Source organism: Streptopelia decaocto (genome assembly GCF_964273445.1).
Source record: "Streptopelia decaocto genome assembly, chromosome: 2".
NCBI classification, from domain to species: Eukaryota; Metazoa; Chordata; class Aves; order Columbiformes; family Columbidae; genus Streptopelia; species Streptopelia decaocto.
The window spans coordinates 137,767,804-137,789,806 of record NC_138655.1 but is presented as its reverse complement, the minus strand read 5'-3'; the positions used below and the strand labels follow the sequence as shown (position 1 = coordinate 137,789,806).

Here is a 22,003-nt window from a genome sequence, read left to right as displayed (position 1 = left end):
ATTAGTTTCTAAGTGAAGTATCATATTTCAGAGCAGAGTTTATGGTTATGAATCACAAATGGAAAGAAAGAGTGCAGTTTACACTCAATAACCTAAATTCTCCAGATACTTCAGCTTATCAATCACTTTCACATGAAAGTCCACAGCGCTTCCGAAGCACTTAACTAAATTTCACTAAATGAGATTACAGCTACAAATGACACTGTTATATGCAAAACACTCTTGGAAATCCAAGTGTCTTTGTAACCTATGATCTATCACACCTTGTTTCAAAATTTCGAGTTTTTGGAATTGGGAACTATTAAATACTTGAAAATAATGCTAAATGACTAGTCAGAAGTAAGACTGGAATTACAAAATCAGCGTATTTACTACCACCTGTATTATAGTTAATGGAGTTTATTAGTATTGCTTGGATTTTAAAATCAATATATAGAAACTGTTGCCCATTGAAATGGCATCTAGCACAATAAACCCATGGTATAACGGGGGCTTGGAACATCAGTAAACTTTTCATACCTAATTCCAAAATATAAAAGAATAATTGCAAATTTCTAGAGAACCTGAAAAAATATTGAGTTTTTCAGTAACAAAACGAGTAAAGCAAAAACATCCGAGTGACACACGTGCTTACCCCTCCTTCATGTCATTAATGGGAAGCGGAACCCTCCCTCCCCGGTCGAGGGCTGAAGTAATGTTGATAGCGTTCAAGCGCTCTGGCTGCCACACATTCTTCACCGCTCCCAGAAAGTCGCCAAGAACTTCGCTGGCCAACATTTCTTCTACATTCATATTCCTTATGAAGAACTCCGCTTGGTACGGTAAAGGAAAATCTATTTGTGATGAAAAAGGAAGCCTTAAATAAAGGCTCCATAACAAAGAATTTGAAGTAATGGTTAACGTAATACCCCTTCAAGGTTGATACACCTTTCCAAAAATCTTTTATTTGAACTAGGTCATTTTGAACCTAATGTGATTATGTTTAATTAAATAGTTAGTACCATTAGCTGTTATTAATACTTTAGCTGAAAACCACTGGCTATTTATAAAACAACTGGGAGATGAAGGAGCAGACTAGAGTAAAAGAGTCTCAGCCGGTAAATTAAACAGATAAAATTACATTCATGCTAATTTGGGGGCCAAAACTTATCTGCAGTGACAATGGATTCCAACCTGCCATACTCCAGATTGTAAATACATAAATAAATATAATGAAAATAACTAATTTTAAGGACACAAACATCCGTATATGCCATAATCTGTTGGTTTTGGAATCCACCTATACAATTGTCCTCTGCATAAAGAACACACAGAACTAAGAAAAATGAACAACATGCAGAAACAGAGTAAAATCCTTCACCTAAGGTCCATTTGAAATGACAGGAAAAAATTCAAATTAATTTTTTATAAAAGGGAAACAGAACTTTTTTTGCAAATGAGGAATAACAGTCCTGCCTGATACAAACAATCTGGATAAAAATAACAAATTGAATCAAAGGAGGGAAAACTCTCTTGCTTCCCCTTTGTGCCCCTGCATTTGGCTTGAACACCAGACAACTATTTTATTATAATTTTTTTTAATTTTAAAAGAACAGGAGCCCATAAGATGATTTTGCTTATTCAGTTAAAAACACAAGAAGCTCTTTTCTGTACATACCTTCTGCTGACATTATATTAATGATCAAATTATGCCTTGCTGTCTCAAAGGTACGCCTGTTGTATGCAGTGATCTGGAGTGAAAAGACATGATTGCAAACCAACAACGCAAATATGAAAATCAGGTAAATAAAACATCAAAGAAAATGAAACTGATAATTTAGAAATACTTCTCACCTTTTAAACACCTTGCCTCTTTATTTTGAAAAGTATGAACATTCATTCATTAATATAAAGTTTGAAAGGTAAGGTCGATTTATTTGATGCAGTACTGCCTTCAGGTCAGGATACCAGAATTTTCTCAACCAGTCGATAGCCAAATACAATTATCCAAGGGATACGTGTGAAAATAATATATTTTGGTCCAGATAAAAGTGTTCTGCCATACATGTATATTCTTCGGTTTCTGCTGTCTTTGAGTTAGGAACCACCACACATGAAGACCAGCTTCTCCATTTCCCTGCCCACTCTCAAACCACCCTCCATCAATACTGGAAGATCTGCATTCATTGATCACTCCGAGGGAACGAACCAACACAGAGGTATTTAAAGGAGTGTCGGGATCCCAGCAATTCTAATCTTTGGGGCTGGGGTTTAGTTTTAGCGGTAGCCCCATTGAAGTCACACTCCATGAACAGATTCACAAGCATTGCTCCAACACATGTAATCTGAAAAAAAACCCCCACTGGAATCTGTAACTGTAGGGGAACTGCAAACTCGTAGGCAGATACAACATTGATGACTTATTTTTGGAAACTTATGCCTTCGTAAACAAATTACCCAAGGATACCAATCTTGTAGTTTAAATGTATAGGATGCCTGAAATGCTCACCAGTGGCTGCTGCTCAGAGGTGACTGTAATCTAGTAGGTTGTACTACAAGTAAGTGCTCATTCATAGGAAATACAGAATGAAGCTGGATATCAGCATAATTATGTATAAATTTCACTACTTTTTTTTTTCCCCCTTGAAAGCTGAGAATATTTCAGGAAACAAACTGAAAAATACAAACTTTCTTTGCAATTTTAAACTTATTTCATTCATTTCAGGGGTGAAGGAGAGGCAGAGGAGTAGCAATAATAGTGACAAATACATTGCTTCTCAGCAACCAGCTACAAAGCATTGTGACATTAATTATTAAATAAACAAAAGAAACAGATGTTGCATTTTCTTTTAAGGACTTTAAATGAAAAGGAAAATTGCCCTGGAATATCTTCTGCAGGTTCATTTAAGTGTGGAGGGAAAAACTTACCTGACACAATTATATCTTACATAATGTAACAATTCCACTATAAAATTAATAGAATATGTAGCTGCTCTTCTCAGATGGCACTGGGAAGTGGATTAAATGCAATCTGACCTCCCCACATACTGAAGAATTAATTCAAAAGCCACATTTGAGAGTTGGACTGCAAGGAATTAAATTGTATGCTAGGCAAGATTTAGTTCAATACAGGCTTGGGGTCATGCTTAGAATGGAGATCTTGATATAGATCCTAGTATCTAAAAGCATGTGCCATTTAAAAAAGGGCAATTTTAAATAATGGTTTCCTCTACAGAAAGCTAAGCAGAGTCTGCAAATACTTCTGCACATGATTAATTTTACAGATGTGATGAGTCCTGCTGAAATCAAAACTGAATCACGTATATAAAACTAAGCATGGGAGAAATTATCTACAGTACAACTTAACATTTAGAGATGTCATCCTTGAGGCAGAAAAATTATATGAAATGCAATTTAGGAAAAAAAAAAACTCATCAAGAATTTAAGACAAATGTGCTGCTGAAGCAGCAAAATGGCTGGAGCAAGCTAATGAGCAGATTTCTCCTTAACACTGTGAACGAGCACACAGTGTCCGATTCAGTTTGTGGTCTGTGACATACACGGCAGAATACACAGTCCTTTTTACCTCTCAATCACTGCTCAGTGAATAACTTGTGCTTTTAAACATTTGCATAGCTAATTGTCAAAAATAAAGTAGTGGGGTTTGTCATTGTTAAACTTATAAGAACAGAATTAAATAAATGCAAGGGTTAATTAAAGTCTATCACTAAACATTAATAATGAACCAGTGAACATTTGATGGAAGGCACTTTAAATTAAAAAATAAAACCAAAACCTATTTATTGACTGAACACTATATTTTCCAGTGGGTAAAAGTCCGATGCATATTTAGCGTTGAATATTACAAAGTTCAGAATTAATCTGTTCTTCAAGTACAGTAGTTTACAAAGGTTTTTTTGCCCTGCATTTTGAATAAAACTTTAATATATTCATAATTTACTGAAATGAAATGCCTTTTAGAAAGATGAAGGGCAAGAATCAAAAGGTATTGCAACTAGGAATATTAAGTTTAAGTGGTTATTCCTTTTTACTAGTTATACCTTAAAACACGAAATGTCACACAACTTGGCTTTCTTTCAAAAGAGGATATAATGGTACCTAAGACTAAATGTTAATGTCACAAATTCCCGTCTTATAAGATTTTTGTTATTATTGTAATTAACTTTTCAAAAATAAGAGGCAATACTTGTTGACAGTACTGAATCTTATACTCTAAAACAAAACACGTATTTTTGAACTTTTGAAAGAAAATACCTCAATGATGGTTGGTTTGCCCACATTTTCTACAGTTGGTGAGCCATACAGCACTCCATCACTGTACGGTGTCCTTTGTATATAGCGTAGCCATCCCGGTCTGTCAGGGTAACCCATTAAATTGGTATTAAATGTTATAGGATCATTACTTATTTCACCTAAATAAGAAACACTGTATTAGAATATTTACAAGAAAACATTTATATGCTTTGATTTTGATGTTTCCACTAGAAAGTCTTGTTCTGACTTCCAGTTATGTTTGCAAAACCTTTCCAAAAACAAAAATTGCTAACCTTTACCATATCAGATATATGTGAACTCTTACTTAGAACTTCTAAGTATTAAGAAATTAATATCTGAAAAGTGTAAACCAATTGCAGAGATGAATGTACTGGTACAGCTCATGCTCCTTAACTAGTAGGTCTGATTTTGAGAGCTTAATTCCACCTCAAATTGAAGCATCTAACCTCCTCACTGACAAAAGCACAAAGGTTTCAGTCCTGTAATTCCCCAAAACCTTTATTTTATTCATGTTTTTGATAATGGCTCCAGAGACCAAATGTACCTGGGAGGGCTTACTGTGAAGAGTGGCAGTGTAACCATCAATACCTGAAAGCTTCTGTTAGCATCAGGACAGACATACAGGTCTTCAGCACCAACAGCTGGCAGTAGTTTTTTCTTTAGGAAACAAATTAATTCAAAAAAGGACCAGACATTCCTGGTCCACTGATAGCTACTAAACGCAATGGTCCAGATGCAATCTCTAGAAGTCTCTCAAGTCAAACCAGTACAACAGTTCTCGTGGTTCTTATCACTACTCTTACAAATGTCTGGATTTTACTTCAGTTTATTTTAGCTTTTCTAAGTGAATTCAGATGTGCCTCAACACTACCAGATACTCACCCCTGAGGCATAAGCTGAGGCACAGAACTTGGGCAAATCCCTCTGAGCCTGCGCAGGCACTGCTGCACTGCACTCCTCCAGCTGGTCTCTGAAATGGCAATAGCAGCCATCGTACGACAGGTGACAAGAGAAGATGACAGGCAGGCTGGCACAGAAGGCAGAAACTGAGCCCAGCGAATAAAGGGCTGACATCTCCTCCAGAGACCTGTGGCCAAGGGCTAACTAGTTTTCAGGTCCACACTTACACATCTGGCTGTGGGTAAGAGGGACCAGAACAACCCCAAACCAGCACCAGCGTGTAACGCAACTTCCACAAAGAGCCACGAAGATGATTAAGGGAGTGGAGCATCTCCCTTACGAGAAAAGGCTGAGGGAGCTGGGTATCTTTAGCTTGGAGGAGACTGAGGGGTGACCTCATTAATGCTCATAAATATGTAAAGGGTGAGTGTCAGGAGGATGGAGCCAGGCTCTTCTCGGTGACAACCAATGGTAGGACTAGTGGCAAAGGATACAAAGTGGAAGAGAGGAGGTTCCACTTAAATATGAGAAGAAACTTCTTGGTCAGGGTGATGGAACAGGCTGCCCAGGGAGGTTGTGGAGCCTCCTACTCTGGAGACATTCAAAACCCGCCTGGACAGGTTCCTGTGTAACCTCATCTAGGTTTTCCGGCTCCGGCAGGGGGATTGGACTGGATGATCTTTCGAGGTCCTTTGCAATCCCTAACATTCTCTGATTCCCTAGGGACGTCCCAGTAATCTAACCTATTGCATTCTGAATAAAATTCCCAGCATCACAAACTATTCTGGGGGAAACTGTGAAAGCCACCTGTGGCACATTCTGGTTTGCCCTTCATCAAGGTAGGCCAGGCTAATGATCCAGCACAGCAGACAACAATAAAAGGACCGTGGTAACATCTCGCCTTCAGTGAATTTCTATGATCGCAATCGTCTATGGGTACAGAAATTTCAGCAGGACGTGAGACCAAATTCATACTGCCTTTGAATCACGCGATTGTCAACACAGGATGGGGCTGTAAGGACTTGAAAGACAATCCATTATTAGTAAAATTTCCAGGTTCCTTCCATCTGTGTGGCAAAACCAGGAGAAAACTGGGGACTGAGACAAACTTCACTCTGCCAGTCACTGTTACATGAATGAAGACTCAGGTTTACACGTCAGGAAAAACATCAATTTTTCAGGGAGAGGAAATTTTTAAAACATTTGGGTTTATTCATGACAAAATTTAACCAATGCTAACAGAAGCTTACTTTTTTCTTTAACGTGAGCTCTGAAAATAGTACTCTCAAATAAACTCAAAAGCTTATTAATTAAACAGGTTTTGATTATCTGTGCACTGTATACATATTATAGGTTTTTCCCATTTTCACAGGAAAACAGCATAGTTATGCTTAGATGAATAGGATACATTTATATATTTATTCCTTTTCTTGCCTGTATATACATAGATATTCCCTTTCATTGTTGATAAGCATGTGGGGCAGAATACTCTCTCTTCCAACCCGCAGGTTGCTTATACATATTCTAATCTGCCAATGATCAATCCTTTAGCTTTAACCTTAGGAAATCACAGCTCCTTCTCTAAAAACAAATGGCTTACTAACATTAAACTGTTCCTAAATATAAGAAGGCAGCTGAATCCAAATTTGTTTAAAATTAAAGAAAACATCATTATGTAGTCTCATATTTGATTTAATCTTCTATTTTGTCTGAAGCTTATTATGTGCTTTCAAAGTGCTCTTTCATATACATACTATGTCTGAAGCAGTGATCAGATAAATGGCATTTTTAACAATTATTAAACTTTCACAATTTCGTGCGTAAAGCAAAAGTGGGTAGCATCCCATACCAGGCTTTGGGTAAGGAGGAAATTCCCCCTTAAAGTATTCTCTCTCCAAAACATGAACAAAAAGAACTCCAGCAGAAGGGTATACATTCCGATCAGAGTGCACCTTAGACAGAATCGTGTACACTGAAATGCAGAAGGAAAGATAAGAGACAGAAAAAAGCAAAAGTGAGACATGCTCTAGATAATACAGCATGCATTTCAATGGCAACATGGGCATCTGGGAAAAGGAAAGCAACGAATATTAGATAACTGTTAATAAGTTTTTTAAAACGTTGCATACATATAAGAACAGAAGGCAGAGCAAACCCTTGCTTTGCCCAACAGGGTCCCTTCAACATTGCAATAAACAAAATGGGTTAGGATTGCAGAAGTTGTAGAAGCTCTTCATTTTTTTTGCAATTTAAAAAAAAAAACAAAACAAACAAACAAGGAAGGCTATTGTAATTTTATAGTTGGTTTATTTGTAATATCACATGAAAAAAATACATTCATGATACAATCATATTTTCTTGATATTTTACATATAAATAAGGAACATGAGGAATACAGAGGAATCTTACCAATTGGTGGTACTGATTCCTCACCGAATGGAATTGGCAGATTTTTCAGCTCTTGTGCAGAAAAGGACAAAGTGATTCACTTCAGCTGAGGATTTCTACAAGTTCTTAAAGCTCGACTTTCTTAGACCAGCACGTTCAGATAACATATATCTAAAAATTTGGTTAGAGAGCTCATTACTGAAGATGTGCTTGTATTGAAGGATAAAACAGAAGGACATGAGTAATTATAGGCCAGTCAGGAATCGCTGATTACAAAAACAAAAAATGAAGCCATATTTTACAGGACTCAGAATTAAAAACCTAAAGGAAACAATTCAGAATCACCAGCATATGTCAAAACAATATGCTATTTTTATGGAGTTACAAATTTAGCTGATAAAGGCAAATCTTATTTAGGTATAACACATGAATTAGAAGAATAAAAAAATCTTTTCTATAAATTAAATGGATACGAAACCACTTTATCAACAAGTTTCAAAATTTAAGTATAAATGGAGAATACCGTTTCTCATTATGTCTTAACGGGACTGGTCATAAGTCATTTTGCTATTCCATATTACTATTGAAAGAATCAATCATTGCTGGTAAATTTTGTCAATGAGATGAGGGTTACACAAGTGGTACATACAGATGATAAGTCACAGATACAGAGACACACAGCTACCTGCCTTGCTTGCTAAAGTGAAAGAACCTATGAGAAGTCCTATCTCCAAAGAAAGGTTATAGGCCATACAGCATGGGGGAAACTCTCATTGGGAAGAGCGACTCGGAAAGAGATTTCAGAGTCTGTATTGTAACAAACTCTTGGGAACAAATTCGTAGAAGATAAAAGGGCTCATTTCAACACTTGGATCAAGATACATTTGAAAGATGTAAGCAAGATACATTTGAAATGTGGATCAACTTCACGTAATTTTCTCATCCTGGTGTAATTTCTCCACCCTTATCACTATACCAACCTTCTTACTTGAGATGTGCTTAAACAGCCACTGCTAATTAGGCATTAATCACAGACATTCCGTTCCTTGCACCACGTACTCCACGTGGAATCTATCTCACCTAATTTTAGATGCCTACAGAAACAACATCCACCACTGAGCTAGTCAGGCTCCTTTTATAGTCAGTGGAGAAGAAACAGACACTTCTCTGGGTTGATTAATTTTATTTCTCCTGTAAAACGAGATGAATCACGTCCCAGATTCCTGACTGCACAAACCAGATCTGCAATGACTGCAGAGGCAGCCGAGAGGAGGTGCAGACATCTGTAATGCAGACCTCTACATTTAGTTACACATTTCCCAATCTTCAAGCCTGATGTTGCAGAATTAACAGTCTCAAGCCCTGGACATACTACTGATCAAATTCTACAGCAGCTGCTTTTCACCACTTTTGGAAACCTTTTTTAACACAGTAGTGAACAGAATATCTTTCTAATAATTTTACCATAAAGATAAAATTAAAACTAATCCTGAAGTTTAAATAGTTTATTACAATTTTGTGTGGTTAATAAACCAGTTACTGTAATTTTAATTATGTAGACTTGATTTAAGTACAGTAACATAGCTATCTGATTTGTATAATTAAAATTAGTAAGTTGATGACCCAAAAAATTTTGCACACACTTCTATGAATGAACTGTAAATAGAGCAAGGAAACTAATTAATTTCCTTTAAAATATTTTCAAGAAAATCCAAAAGAAGAAATTTATAACATAAGCAGAAAAGCTGACAAATATACAGAGGCTGGCTGAAAATGTGTCAAATATCTAGAAAAATCCATTTTTTCATTTTTGATGCTTTGACTATACAATAAGAATCCATTTCAAACAGGAAATACAGTGAAAAGGTAATGTATATTTTCTCCATAAGCAATAGTTTTAGAAAGGAAGGATAACAGAATCAGCAGTTACTGAAAAACAAAACAAAACAAACCACAAACATATAACCTATTGCTTTTGTCTGTTTGAGGAAATCTATAGCCACCACTGAACACCTGCCCATGCCTAGTAATGGGATGTTCTCTGTTGTTGAAGAAAGCATGCCAATAAGGATTTCATGCAGATATAACCAGTGATCTTGGTGGAAGTCTAAAAATGCCTTTCAGAAGGAAAAACGAAAAAAAACCAAACCAGTTTTATCCTATTATGACAGAACCATTGTAATGACACAAGTACGGAGATTTAGAATTAAAAAGTTCTCACCCCCCTTGTCAGAGAAGCCTCCTTCTTTTTTTCCTACGAAGCTCCTTCAAAATCAGAAGAAAAATGATGAGTCTTCAGCCCACTACAGCAACCACTGCTTTTCAATAATGAAATCAGTGGAATACTGTTTTCTTCAGAAGCTTTTAAAACCCACTATTATTTTCATAAGACTGCCTGAGACTGGAGATGAATGTGTTATCATCTTAGGTGATCTAGGGATGAAACTGAATATACTTACCAACTTCTAGGTACTAGTCTGATACAGCAGACTGCCAGGTGTGAATTGCTTGGGCAAATTCCCTCTGGCAAATAAAATCTCAGGGACTGTTAAAGGCTTTTATAAAACTAACCATGGGAAATTAAAAATCTTCACTACATAAGATCATAACAGATCCCTACCAAAAAAAAAAAAAGATAGTATCAGCTATCTCGACACCACCGTTTTCTTCCTTCTTGTTTCCAGATCTCCTGGAGGACTTTCTGTAGATCCCAAGATATATCTGTGCAGAAAGTTTAGAAGTTCTGGAGACTGAGAAAGAAGTAGATTAACTGGAAACTGAAGGTTGGAAAACATGCATTATTCCTTTCTAAACATGTCAAGAAACTGTCCCAGTCATTCCTCTTGTAGGCCTTGAACATAGGTACAGCTGGGACTGTATCAACCTTCAGCCTGGAGCAGATGACCCCTGTTTCCAGAAATTTCAGATGATGTACTATGTTGGTTGAAGCCTGTATGTTGATGACCTTCAGAAAAAAAATACACCCGGAAATTTTTTCCCTGATTTTCAATGGGTTCTCTCTCCATTGATTTTTAGCAGATGAAGCGCAATCCCAAAAATAACTTGATTTGGGGTCCAATCCAGGTTGCCTGCCTGAATGGGTAATCAGTGCAAGCCTCTTCTCAACTAGTGTACACTAGCTACAATATTCTGTGTGTACTTGCATAAATGACAGTAAAATAGTCTTTTTACATCAGTATATGAAAAGATATTTTAAATTGTTACAGACAAGTTATTGTATTAAGCGAACTGCAGAGGTATTTCCAAGCAACCAGCTGTGATAAGAAAATGTGCAATATTAGGTATACACACAGCCATTATTTCAAGCAAAGCTGCAGGAACAGGAAAAGTTGGGGAAGACTCACAAAAAGACGCAGCCCTGTGAATGTTTTTAAACTGACTGAAGAGATGTAAAATTTTCCAAATTACTTACCTTGAAATAGCAACTTATTCCTAAAACAAGGACATGACTGAAAAAGCAGGAGTAATATTAAAAGCAGATTTGACTGAACCAACATGGGATTTAAATTTACAACCTAAACTCACCGTTCTTCTCAACAGCCTTTTTTCTGCTGATAATATAACTGTGGGCTTGCTTAGTCTTCCAGTTAACTGTTCCATTATTGCCATCAGCAGAGCTTAACAAAAAAGCTTTTCAGAACAAAACAAATGCAAAAAAAATTAGTCAGGTCAACAGACTTCCAAAAAACAAGTATCAGATGGGATCAGATGCCTTCTAAACCAGGTTTTGGTTTTAGTCAAAGTTTAGGAGCCTCAGGTTAAAAAAAATTGTGGCATTTGATTTGAATGTATAAACACATAATAATCTTTCCGAGAGTCACCTTTTTGACACTCATTTTTCCAAATAGACTAAGTTCACAATAAATGCTTAAACCTCTGCAGAACTACTGCTGACATAATTATACTGATAATAAAGATGATGAAGAGCATTCTGTGATAAATATATTTTCACCTGCAAAACCACATACACAGGTAAAGACATATCTAAAGTTACTTTCATTGGCATAGTATATTTTGGCCAAAGTAAGGAAAGCAATAAAATCAAGAGAACAGCTTTGCTTATACAAAGATGCTTTGCATATATAAAGACACATGGGGCTGGCCACTTTGCCTTGCAGGCATAACCAATAATCAGTTCTGAAAAAAGAACCAGTTGTGTTCATCCCACACAGCCAGAACACAGCTTGGAAACAGCTGGATCAGTGCAGCTGAAGGTGCAAGAAGGTTTAAATGTGGTGAGGAGCAAATGATTATAGGAGACAGACAGCAGCTGTGGAGCTGACAGAAAAACTCCATTTCACCAGTAGCAGAACTGCCAAGAAAGCCCGCTCCTAACCTCCCACTTTTTGTTCTTTTGTTCCCTTTCATCTGTGGTGAATAATAGATATATCAGCTGTTTGTATAGCTATGTGTCAACTGAAAGTGTTGAGGGAAGGAACTGCAGTCAGATGCTAGGAAGGGGAAAGTGGCTGTAATAAACAGTCTTTCCTTTGAAATAGTTTGAGAGCAAGAACTCATGTCAGACCCCAGTTAAAAGATGTTATCAGCATCTTAACTTCCTTGTAAAAAGCATGATATCAAACAAGTAGCAGTACTTGCATTCAGATACATCAGTCTGCAGGAAGAAACCAACACTTATTGGCAAACACTCCAACTATACAAGTATCATTTACACTAAAAGCTTAAACATCTGTGGAAACTTCTGCTGACATAGTTACACTGGTCAGCTATTGCATTACTGATATTGCATTCTCCAAACACAATTTAGGAGACCAAACAGATCTGGTTTAAGCAGTAGTCACAATACACAAATAATCCATGCATGTGAGGCATTTATTAATGATAATTTACTCAAAACACCTAAAACTGATTTGAGGATGAAATGTAACAAAAAAAATTACATGTTCAAATTATCATACCAACAAAATAACATTTCTAAATTATGAATTTCTGTTAAGTTTCTTTAGATTTTCAATATACTCAAAGGATCTGATTGAAAAAAAATTTTATTATTTGCATCCACTGTTCTACATCTGTCTTGCACGATGGACAACTTTCTCCCTGCTGAATTGATCTGAACACATTGCAAGTCTTAACATAATACCATCCTAGGGATTATCCAAATCAGCACTGCATACGACCTTTAGTGTAAATTTTTTGTAATTCTTGGAACACTCAAGAGAATGCAGAAAGGTAAAATAAAGTTGTTCTAATATTTCAACAGGATGAGCTGGGCAATCAAAGGGTTGTCAGCTACAAACCAGCACCAAGGAAAATAATTAATACAAGATTTGATTACTGAATTATTAAATGGATAAGAGTATTATCACAGTCAACAAGCATTTAATGCATCTTTTCTGACACTTTTGATGAGCCCACAAGTTTTTTTTCTTATAAAAATAGCAATAATGATGTGTTACCCTTAGATAGGCAGCATATCCTGTAGCACTTTGAGAAACTCGATACAAAATCATCATAGCATATTTAAATGGAATTAAAAAAAAAAAAAAACAAAAACAAAACAAACAGGTTCCAAGATGTATTTTTAAATATAAACAATCAGTAAACATCTTTGATTTAGGTTCACAAGTTGTGCTAGGTTTAGGGGTGGGGATTAAAGAGGTTATGTGTCCACCTCTTCACCCTAAACTGCATTTCACAGGGGAAATGGAAAAGCAACCAGTGTGCCTGATTCTAGATCCTAGAGTTTACACTGTGGCATTTTAATATAAATATTTATCACCACCTATTTTATTTCAAATGACAGGTGTGCAATGAAACAATTCAGGAGCACACTGCCCATCCAAGAGCTTTCACCACAGGAACGGCAGTCTCAAGCAAGAGAACAGAGCTACTGGATAGTTAATTTTTTCGATTTCTAGTGGGCCTCACAAGGTTCTGGCACTGGCCTTACACAATTTGACTTCATATATACATATATAATATATATATAAAATGACTTGGATGTACAACATATACTGATAAAATTTGAAGGTAAAAACAAGGCAGGGAGATTGATAAATAATGGAGATGACAAGCCACTAGCACAGAACAGTCTACGTTGTTTGGTAAAAAGGTGATCCAGTGATGGGCACTTCAATAGAATAAAATGTAAATGCATACCCAGGAACAAAGGCAGCATGTCATATGCATATTACAAAGAGCACGCACTTCAGGGATGCTGAAATTTGACAAAAAAACAGGGAGATACGTCAGGTAATAACTGGTTGAACAGAAGCTTTCAGCAGAAGACCGGCTAGAACAGCTGAAATGTAAACAGCAACATCAAAGAAAAGTAGGGAGATTTTATTTTTGTCCTTGACACATATATGATCACTGTTCAAGTGCTATGTCTACTACTTACACAGAGCCTTCAAGAAGCATAGTGACAACATGAAGAAGGCTCAGGGAAGATCTGTGAATACGATTAAAGGATGACAAAAGAGGCCTCATACTACAGAATGCAGAGATTCAAACTATGCATTTTATCAAAGAGACAATTTAGAATTAATTTAATAAGCCTTGTAACTCCCACTGAAAAAAATGTTAACAGCGTCAGGCTCTTCAGTTTGTTATATATGTTGCCACAGCTGCTGGAGCACCCACCAGTGCTTATAACAGCAGGAGCAGCTCACAGTTCCCTGCCTGAGACTTAAACGTGCCCAGGTGAAGTACAAATACAGTGTCTTCTTTTTTTATTTTCTTTAATTAGTCCTTTCTTTTATTTCCCTTAAACTAACATTTTTCATTTTTCTTTAATTATATTTGTGCTATTTTATAAATATAAACTATATTTATATTATTTTTATACAGAACAACTAGAAACTGAGTTACAACAAACCATTCGTCAAGCAATCATCTGCATCGAGGTGCTCAGCCCACAGTTCAAGTCAGAGCTTGTACCCCGGCAGTTCCTGAGGATCCACGGATACCTGCACTGAGACATCTGCCCTCCGGGTCACATTGCCCACTACTGGAGGCAGGAGCTGCACCTGCACCTACTCTCCCTCCTCTCCCAACCTCCCCACCCCTTGTTCTTAGCTAATGAGCAGTATAAGCAATTATAACTGTAGAAATTCATTATGGACTAAACATGATTCTCTCAGTAGAAATTCACATTGAGATAGGGTATTTTCTAACAGCTAAGATCCTCTTCAACCACAGCTACCACATAAGAAACAAGAATTAATTTGTGCTAGATGACCATTGTGGATTGCTCAGGTCACTCCGCACTCCATTTATTATAACTATGTGAAAGTTCAAATCAAACACAGAAATGTTTCTAAGCTCTACACTCACTCAACTTTGTTCAGTAGGTAATGGTTTTCTACCTGTTTCTGTGCCATTCATTGATTACTGTAACACCTGAATATTTCTCAAAGATCGTCTGAGAAAAGTAACTGAAAAAGGCATTTTGTTAGTCTCACTGGGTGAACAAAAACCTTATGCTTTATTAATAGTAACATTTACCCACCACCATTCTCCCTCCTACTGCAGACCTGACAAGAGAACTTAATTAGATCAGCTTTTCCATGAAGGCGAGGAGAAAAACGGCTAGTTCCTGTGGTCCAGCCCCAAACCCACGGTGTAACCACAAGGTATGGCCAGGTCACCCTGTAAGCCAACTGTTCCAAGGTGCCCCCTATACTCCTATCATCTCTTAATATTAATTGTCAGAGTGTCCCTGCAATTATATTCCAAATTTCTGAGGTGGCAATTGATTTAAAAGACTACAGGAATTTTTGGTGGTTAGTGTTGCAATTGTAACAACATTTAGACACAGTCTAGATAAACTATTTTTTTTAGTATTACATAATGAGCCCCATAACTATGCTGTTAACAAAAGAATGTATACTTTCCATGAGCGTAACAAGTTCCTGCTAATTCCAACACAGCAATACTTATCAGTATTTATGTGTACCTTCAGCTCTCAATCTGAAAACACTTCAGCAAGATAGTAATGTAAAAACTTTTCTTGGGTTAGAGCACTTATTGGTTCTACCACTTCTTGCTACTACTTGCTTGAAAAGCAGTTTGGATAATTAGGAGGGAAACTAATATGTTCACTGGTTTCTTGGCTCCTCTGTTTCTTTAAAATTCATGTGGAAGTAATCAAAACTACCACCTCCCTCCTTTCCTCTAGAGCTCTGCCAAAAGAAGGCACTCTACACTGACAGCGTCTGCTCTAAAGTTATCAACACCTATTCAAGAAGCGCCCAAAAGCTATATGAAAATATATATTCTTGTCTAGGTTTGAAATTTATTCTCCTTAGTTTGATTGCAAACAATCTTTCATCTAAAGAGTTCTAATTTGGTGACAGTAATTCCTTAAATACTATCCTGGTTTTGGCTGGGACAGAGTTAATTTTCTTCCTAACAGCTGGTATAGCGCTGTGTTTTGGATTTGGTATGAGAAGAATGTTGGTAATACACTGATGTTTTGGTTGTTGCCAAGCAATGTTTATACCAAGTCAAGAACTTTCCAGGGAGGAGGCTGGAGATGCACAAGAAGCTGGGAGGGGACACAGCTGGGACAGCTGACCCAGATTGGCCAAAAGGATATTCCCTATCATAGGATGTCATGCTCAGCATATAAAACTGCAAGTAGAGAAGCAAGGGGAGACTTTTGGAGAGATGGTGTTTGGCTTCCCAAGTAACCATAACACATGACAGAGCCTGGCTTTCCTGGAGATGGTTGAACACCTGCCTGCCAATGGAAAGGAGTGAATCACTTTGCTTTGGTGTGCAGCTTTTGTTTTACCTGTTAAACTGTCTTTATCTCCACCCATGAGTTTTCTCACTTTTAACCTTCCGATTCTCTCCCCCATCCCACTGGGGCACAGTGGCTGAGTGGCTGCGTGGGGCTTAGTTGCTGCCTGGGGTTAAACCATGACAAGTAATCTAATGAACTTCTAACCAAACCTAAAAAAAAAAAAAAACAAACAAAAAACAAACCAAATATGAAAGACCAAAATTTAGTTTGTCTTTACATACTAAAAGTTACATATAGAAAATGAATTAATGCTATAAAGCTAACTTCTTATTATCTGGCTTTAAAATCTCTAAGCTGTCTCCATGTAAACTATACTACCTATAAATAACGTGCTTTTATAATGAAAAGCATACTAATGGAATGGCTAGCTTTTCATTCCAAGAATTACTTATTCAAGCAAGTACTTACTGGCAATAGATTTTATTTATTGATCTGGGTCAGATTAGTACAAAGACTTGACAGGTGCCATCTTCAGAGGCAGAGATTCAGAGCCCTGTGTGAAGAAAAACTGCTTCTTTGCCCTAATGGTTGCCCCCACAAAAGAAAACAGGGCAAGTAGGCTACAATATTAGTTTGGAAACACTGAAAGAGCAGATCATTGTGAAACATTCTCTCTCCCTCTGTTTGGTGCAGCTGAGAAGCAGAATATTGCCAATAGCACTTCTGCTGCGAAGAGCAGGAAAAGTGCAGGTATTTAGTTCAGTTTCCTGAATATCCGTCCTAGTCCGCAATTTCACAGTTGTTTCATACTAGCCTATGTTTGTAGCCCTGATGAAAGGAGGGATTCTCAGCACATTCTTGGCCAACTAGCACACCAGCGTAAATCATCCTGTGCTAGTCCTAGTCAGTAAACTGATTTCAGTGAACAATTTCGTTTGTGGGCAGTTTTCAGCCAGATGACCCAATTCACAGTATCACTGTACGAGTTATTTCAGCCCCCACAAGGGAGGTGGTGAAAAATGCCTAGCTGTGGAAGGGCAGAAGAATGTCTTCTGGCAGCAACACTGCTTTATGACAAACTAATGTGACCACATAATCACATCTTCTGAAATGAGAACTAGTGAGCTGCTTCTCCATTTTGACCTCTGTATAGGGAAGGGAGAATATGACTCAGTTGCTCTATAATTTCCTATTCACGGGCAAACAGGCATTCCAGGGAAAATATGGGCACTGACAACTCATTCTTTTAAGTGCAGAAGTACCTGGTAATAACCACAAAATGGCCACAATCATTCAAGCAACTCTTTAACGACCACTCTCTCTGCAGAAGCAGAATATGGTGGCAGCTCATTGCTCTGCCAAATTCTATGGCAAACTTCTCTACTAGTTTAATCTAGTAAACTTCTACTGGTTCTATTACTGTGAAGCTGAAGTCAAAGAAAACTACCTAGTTTGTCTCAGAAAAGCTTAACCTTAAAACCTCACAATAATGTCAATTCCCATTTTTTCTGGCACTGGAGAAAATCATTATCGGCTAGTGTTTGAGTCAATGCCTTCCATTTGAATACTACATTGGCCATCTAGGAGCAAATGCTGGACTTCTGATATCACTCTTGCACCCTTTAAACTCTTAAGTCTCTTGAAATCCCTGGATTTTGAGTTATTGTTTTGCCATGGAAGTGTGGGGTGTGAGAGTCACAACCACCTGGAATTCTGACAGTAAGCAGCCTCCTCCAAAAAGCCTTTAAGTGTATGTTTCATACATCTTTAAGAAGTGCGAAAAACACAAATCAAGTTTCTTCTGTAGATCAAGTGCTAAAACAGAAAGGGGAAAACCTCATGTCTACTAGTGGAAGAGAACTCAAAACTATTCACAGATCTTGTGCTACTTCTCATGTTCCGTTTTGTCTGTAAGATGCCTTTTGCCTGGCTAAGTAATGCTTCAATACCATAGAGGCTACTTAAGAACAAGATTCAAAAGAAAGGACATTTATGCAAGGTTGTGGCTCATCTCAGAGCCTGCAGTCCAGTTTGGAAGTTCCTTCACATGGTCATGGAGTCAAATCCAGCTGGCAGCCGGTCACAAGTGGTGCTCCCCAGGGCTCAGTATTTGGGCCAGTTCTGTTTAATCTCTTTATCAATGATCTGGACAAGGGGATTGAGTGCACCCTCAGTAAGCTTGTAGACAACATCAAGTTGGGTGGGAGTGTTGATCTGCTGGAGGGTAGGAAGGCCATACAGAGGGATTTGGATCGGCTGGATTGTTGGGCTGAGGCCAATTGTGTGAGGTTTAACAAGGGCAAGTGCCAGGTCCTGCACTTGGGTCACAACAATACCAGGCAGCGCTGCAGGCTTGGGGAAGAGTGGCTGGAAAGCCACCTGGCAGAGAGGGATCTGGGGGTGTTGATTGACAGCTGGCTGAACATGAGCCAGCAGTGTGCCCAGGGGGCCAAAAAGGCCAACAGCATCCTGGTGTGCATCAAGAATAGTGTGGTCAGCAGGACTAGGGAAGGGATCACCCGCCTGTACTCAGCACTGGTGAGGCCACACCTTGAATACTATGTTTAGTTTTGGGCCCTTCATTACAAGAAAGACACTGAGGTGCTGGAGAGAGTGCAGAGAAGGGCAACGAAGGGTCTGGAGAACAAGTCTGATGAGAAGCGGCTAAGGGAACTGGGGCAGTTTATCCTGGAGAAAAGGAGGCTGAGGGGAGACCTTATTGCTGTCTACAACTACCTGAAAGGAAGCTGTAGCATGGAGGGTGTTGGTCTCTTCGCCCCAGTAGCAAGTGATAGGACAAGAGGAAATGGCCTCAAGTTGCACCAGGCAAGGTCCAGATTGGATATTAGGAAAAATTTCTTCACAGAAAGGGTTGTCAGGCATTGGAACAGGCTGCCCAGGGAAGCGGTTCAGTCACCATACCATTTCCTCATGTCCTATTGCTGGTCACCAGACAGGACATAAGCATCGTCCCCTTCACTGTCCCCCAGATGTTACATAGATATCACTTAAGAGACCTTAACTGAACTTTGTTCATGCTTCCTTTTTCACATCAGTCTCAAGCCATGTATTCTGCTGTTTTAACTAATGAACTCCAACTAAACCAAGCTTTAAAAAGTCTGAATTTAATCTGGAAAAGTTAACACTAAAAAAACCTTAAGATCACTTCCTTTAGCATGTAGCCCACAACTCAGCTTCTAGAAGCTCATTTCAGTTGAACTTTTCTAAACATAATATCATAGTTCATACCAAAAGCTTATCCTCAGACTGCCCTCGCTCCTTCTTGGTTGCTATTCCACAACCTGTCTTGAGAAAAGGAGATGGAAGAAGCCAGAAGAATTTCCACATCAGGAGAAAGCAGTATCTTGCATCTAACAAATGCCGAGTTTTATCCTCACATTGAACAGCTTAAGGTTTAGGTGCTATTTGCATCTCTAATATTTCCAACACTTCACGTCACTTCTATTGTCAGTATCCTATAAGTAGTGTATCTAGATGTTACTCAAGAAGATACTGAGCAAATTGTTAGCTTTTGAATGACATATCACTGACATCTCATGTCACAAAATAACCTAAAGAAACAGATTTATTGCTCATAACTTGTTCTTAAGGAGGAATAGTCTCACAAAGGCATTCATGTCTGGGCTGCTGCTGTTACCCATTTAAAGTATTTCACTGTGAAGAGCCTCATGGGTGTGAAACCCGCTTGCTGCATGACAGCTATTATTTACATGCATTAGAGAGCAGAATTAAGACTTTTTCTTCAGACTTAATTACGATATAGTTTGATTAAGTGGTCAAGGTAGAAAATAAATTTCGGGGCGGGGGGGGGTACGAAAGATAGCTCTGTACCCAAAATAGTCCAGCCCTCGGGACAGGCATCAGCCCTGTCAGGTCCACCGAGGGGATGAGAGCAGCGGGCCCAGCCGCCCGGCCACATCCCCGGGAGAACAGCCGCCCCCACCGCCCGGCGGCCCTCGGCCGGGCCTGGCTCCCGCGCCCTGCCCGCAAACCCGCTCCACAGCCCGGCCGCCCCCGCCGCAGCCGGGCTCCCTCAGCTCGGGCCCCGCCGGGCTGGGGGCGCTCCCCGCCGCGCTGGGAGGGGCGGGCTGCAGCGGTGCCCTCCGCAGGGGGAGCGGCGAGGGGCGGGCGGGCCCCCATCCCTGCGCCGCCTTGGGGGTGCCTCCGCCGCGCCGGGAAGCCGCTGGAGCCGCCCCGGGGGTGGATGCGGGGCAGCTCGGACCCCGCACCAAGGGGGGCACGCAGCGGAGAGAGGGGCACAGCGAACCGCAGCCTCAGGGCAAGGCGGGGTGGGGGCGACACGAAGCCCACAGGAGAGGGGGCACCGCGGCGCAGGCCGGCGGCTACCGGCGAGGCCCGTACCCCCTTGCCGCGGTGAGACGCCGCCGTGACCGACCTGTCAGCAGGAGGGTGGTGAGGGCACCCCCGCTGTGCGGCCAGGGCCCCGCCGCGCAGCACCGCATCGCGCCCCGCTCCTCCGCCTGCTGCTGCTGCTGCCGCCGCCACCGCCGCATCCTCCGCTCCGCGCCGTGCGGGGCCGCCGGTGCCGCCTCGCCCCGCGGCGGCCGCAGCATCCTCCCCGCCCCGCCCCGCCGGGCTCCTGGCAGAGCGCTGCCCCGCGGGGCATGCCGGGAGGAGCCGCCCGCCGCACCCCAGCGGTCGCCATGTTGGAGGGGGAGCGGGGAGCCGTCCGGGTGTCACCCTCTCTAGTGAGGGGTTCTGGGGAGCGGAGGCTGCGGGAGCCGTTTCCCCTGAAGGAAGGGTCGGGTGGCTGACTTGCCGGGGCGAGGCGGCACCTCCTGCTGACCTGCCGGGGCGAGGCGGCACCTCCTGCTGACCTGCCGGGGCTCGGCGTTTTCCGCGGTGCCGACGCGGCGGGAACGAAGCGGCAGTGCAGGAGGCGCTGGTGCTGCGCCGGGTGGGGATGGGGGACAGCGGCTGTGCCCCCGCTGCCCGCCTCCCGCTGCCCCGCTCCTGCCCCGAAACCAGGACACCAGCAGCAGGGCACGACACCTCACAGTTGGTCGGTGCACACGGGTGTCCTGTGCTCTTGGAGGACGTCACGGCTGCAGTCCTTGCAGCATCAGTTTTTTGAACATCTTATCCTGTTTTAAGTCTATATCCCTATTGTACCTGTACGGCCAAAGTTGTTTGTTTGTTTTTTCCCCAAACATTCTGCAGTTGCACCTGCAACTACCCTGTTCCCAGAAAATAAGACCTACCCCGAAAATAAGCCCTAGCATGATTTTTCAGGATTTTTAAGGATGCTCCAAATATAAACCCTAATCCAAAAATAAGTCCTAGTTACAGTTCATTAAACAAGTCAATTTAAATAGTGTCCGGGCAGCTACACGTGTAAAAAAGTAAGCAACTTCTGGAGCAAAAATTGTATAAGACCCTGTATTATTTTCAGGGAAACAGGATAGCAGAGTTGTGAGTGGGGTGGCAGGAGGGAATGGTCGGGGTCTGAGCTCCGGGCTCCTGTGCACACAGAGACCTGGCGCTCCTCTGGCACTGCCGTCCTGCGGCTCTGCGGCCCCCATTTCCTAAGCCAGGTCTGACCATTCCATGCTGTCTCACTTCACAGCAGCTGCATTATGCTTTCTGGACTAATTACTGATTTTGACTGCCATTTAATGTCTGTGGCGTAGCCCAAAAGCCATGACAGTATTCGCTCTGCTGTGG

At 40.4% G+C, this 22,003-nt stretch overlaps 1 protein-coding gene across 2 annotated transcripts in view; it reads right to left on the bottom strand.

The window, feature by feature from the left end:
* The window catches only part of SGCE (sarcoglycan epsilon), a 31,343-nt gene extending 10,458 nt beyond the window's left edge, over positions 1-20,885 (bottom strand). The window contains exons 1-6 of one of the 2 annotated variants that reach the window (XM_082044173.1): positions 20,715-20,885; positions 11,110-11,214; positions 7,025-7,147; positions 4,255-4,412; positions 1,658-1,730; positions 635-833 (exon numbers count right to left, since the gene is read on the bottom strand). In XM_082044173.1, coding sequence (XP_081900299.1) covers positions 635-833; positions 1,658-1,730; positions 4,255-4,412; positions 7,025-7,147; positions 11,110-11,214; positions 20,715-20,832 — 776 coding nt within the window. In that variant the 5' untranslated portion in view covers positions 20,833-20,885. The remainder of the gene's footprint in view (positions 1-634; positions 834-1,657; positions 1,731-4,254; positions 4,413-7,024; positions 7,148-11,109; positions 11,215-20,714) is intronic. The other variant, XM_082044172.1, reaches the window with a different exon arrangement.
* Between the last annotated feature and the right edge of the window lie 1,118 nt (positions 20,886-22,003).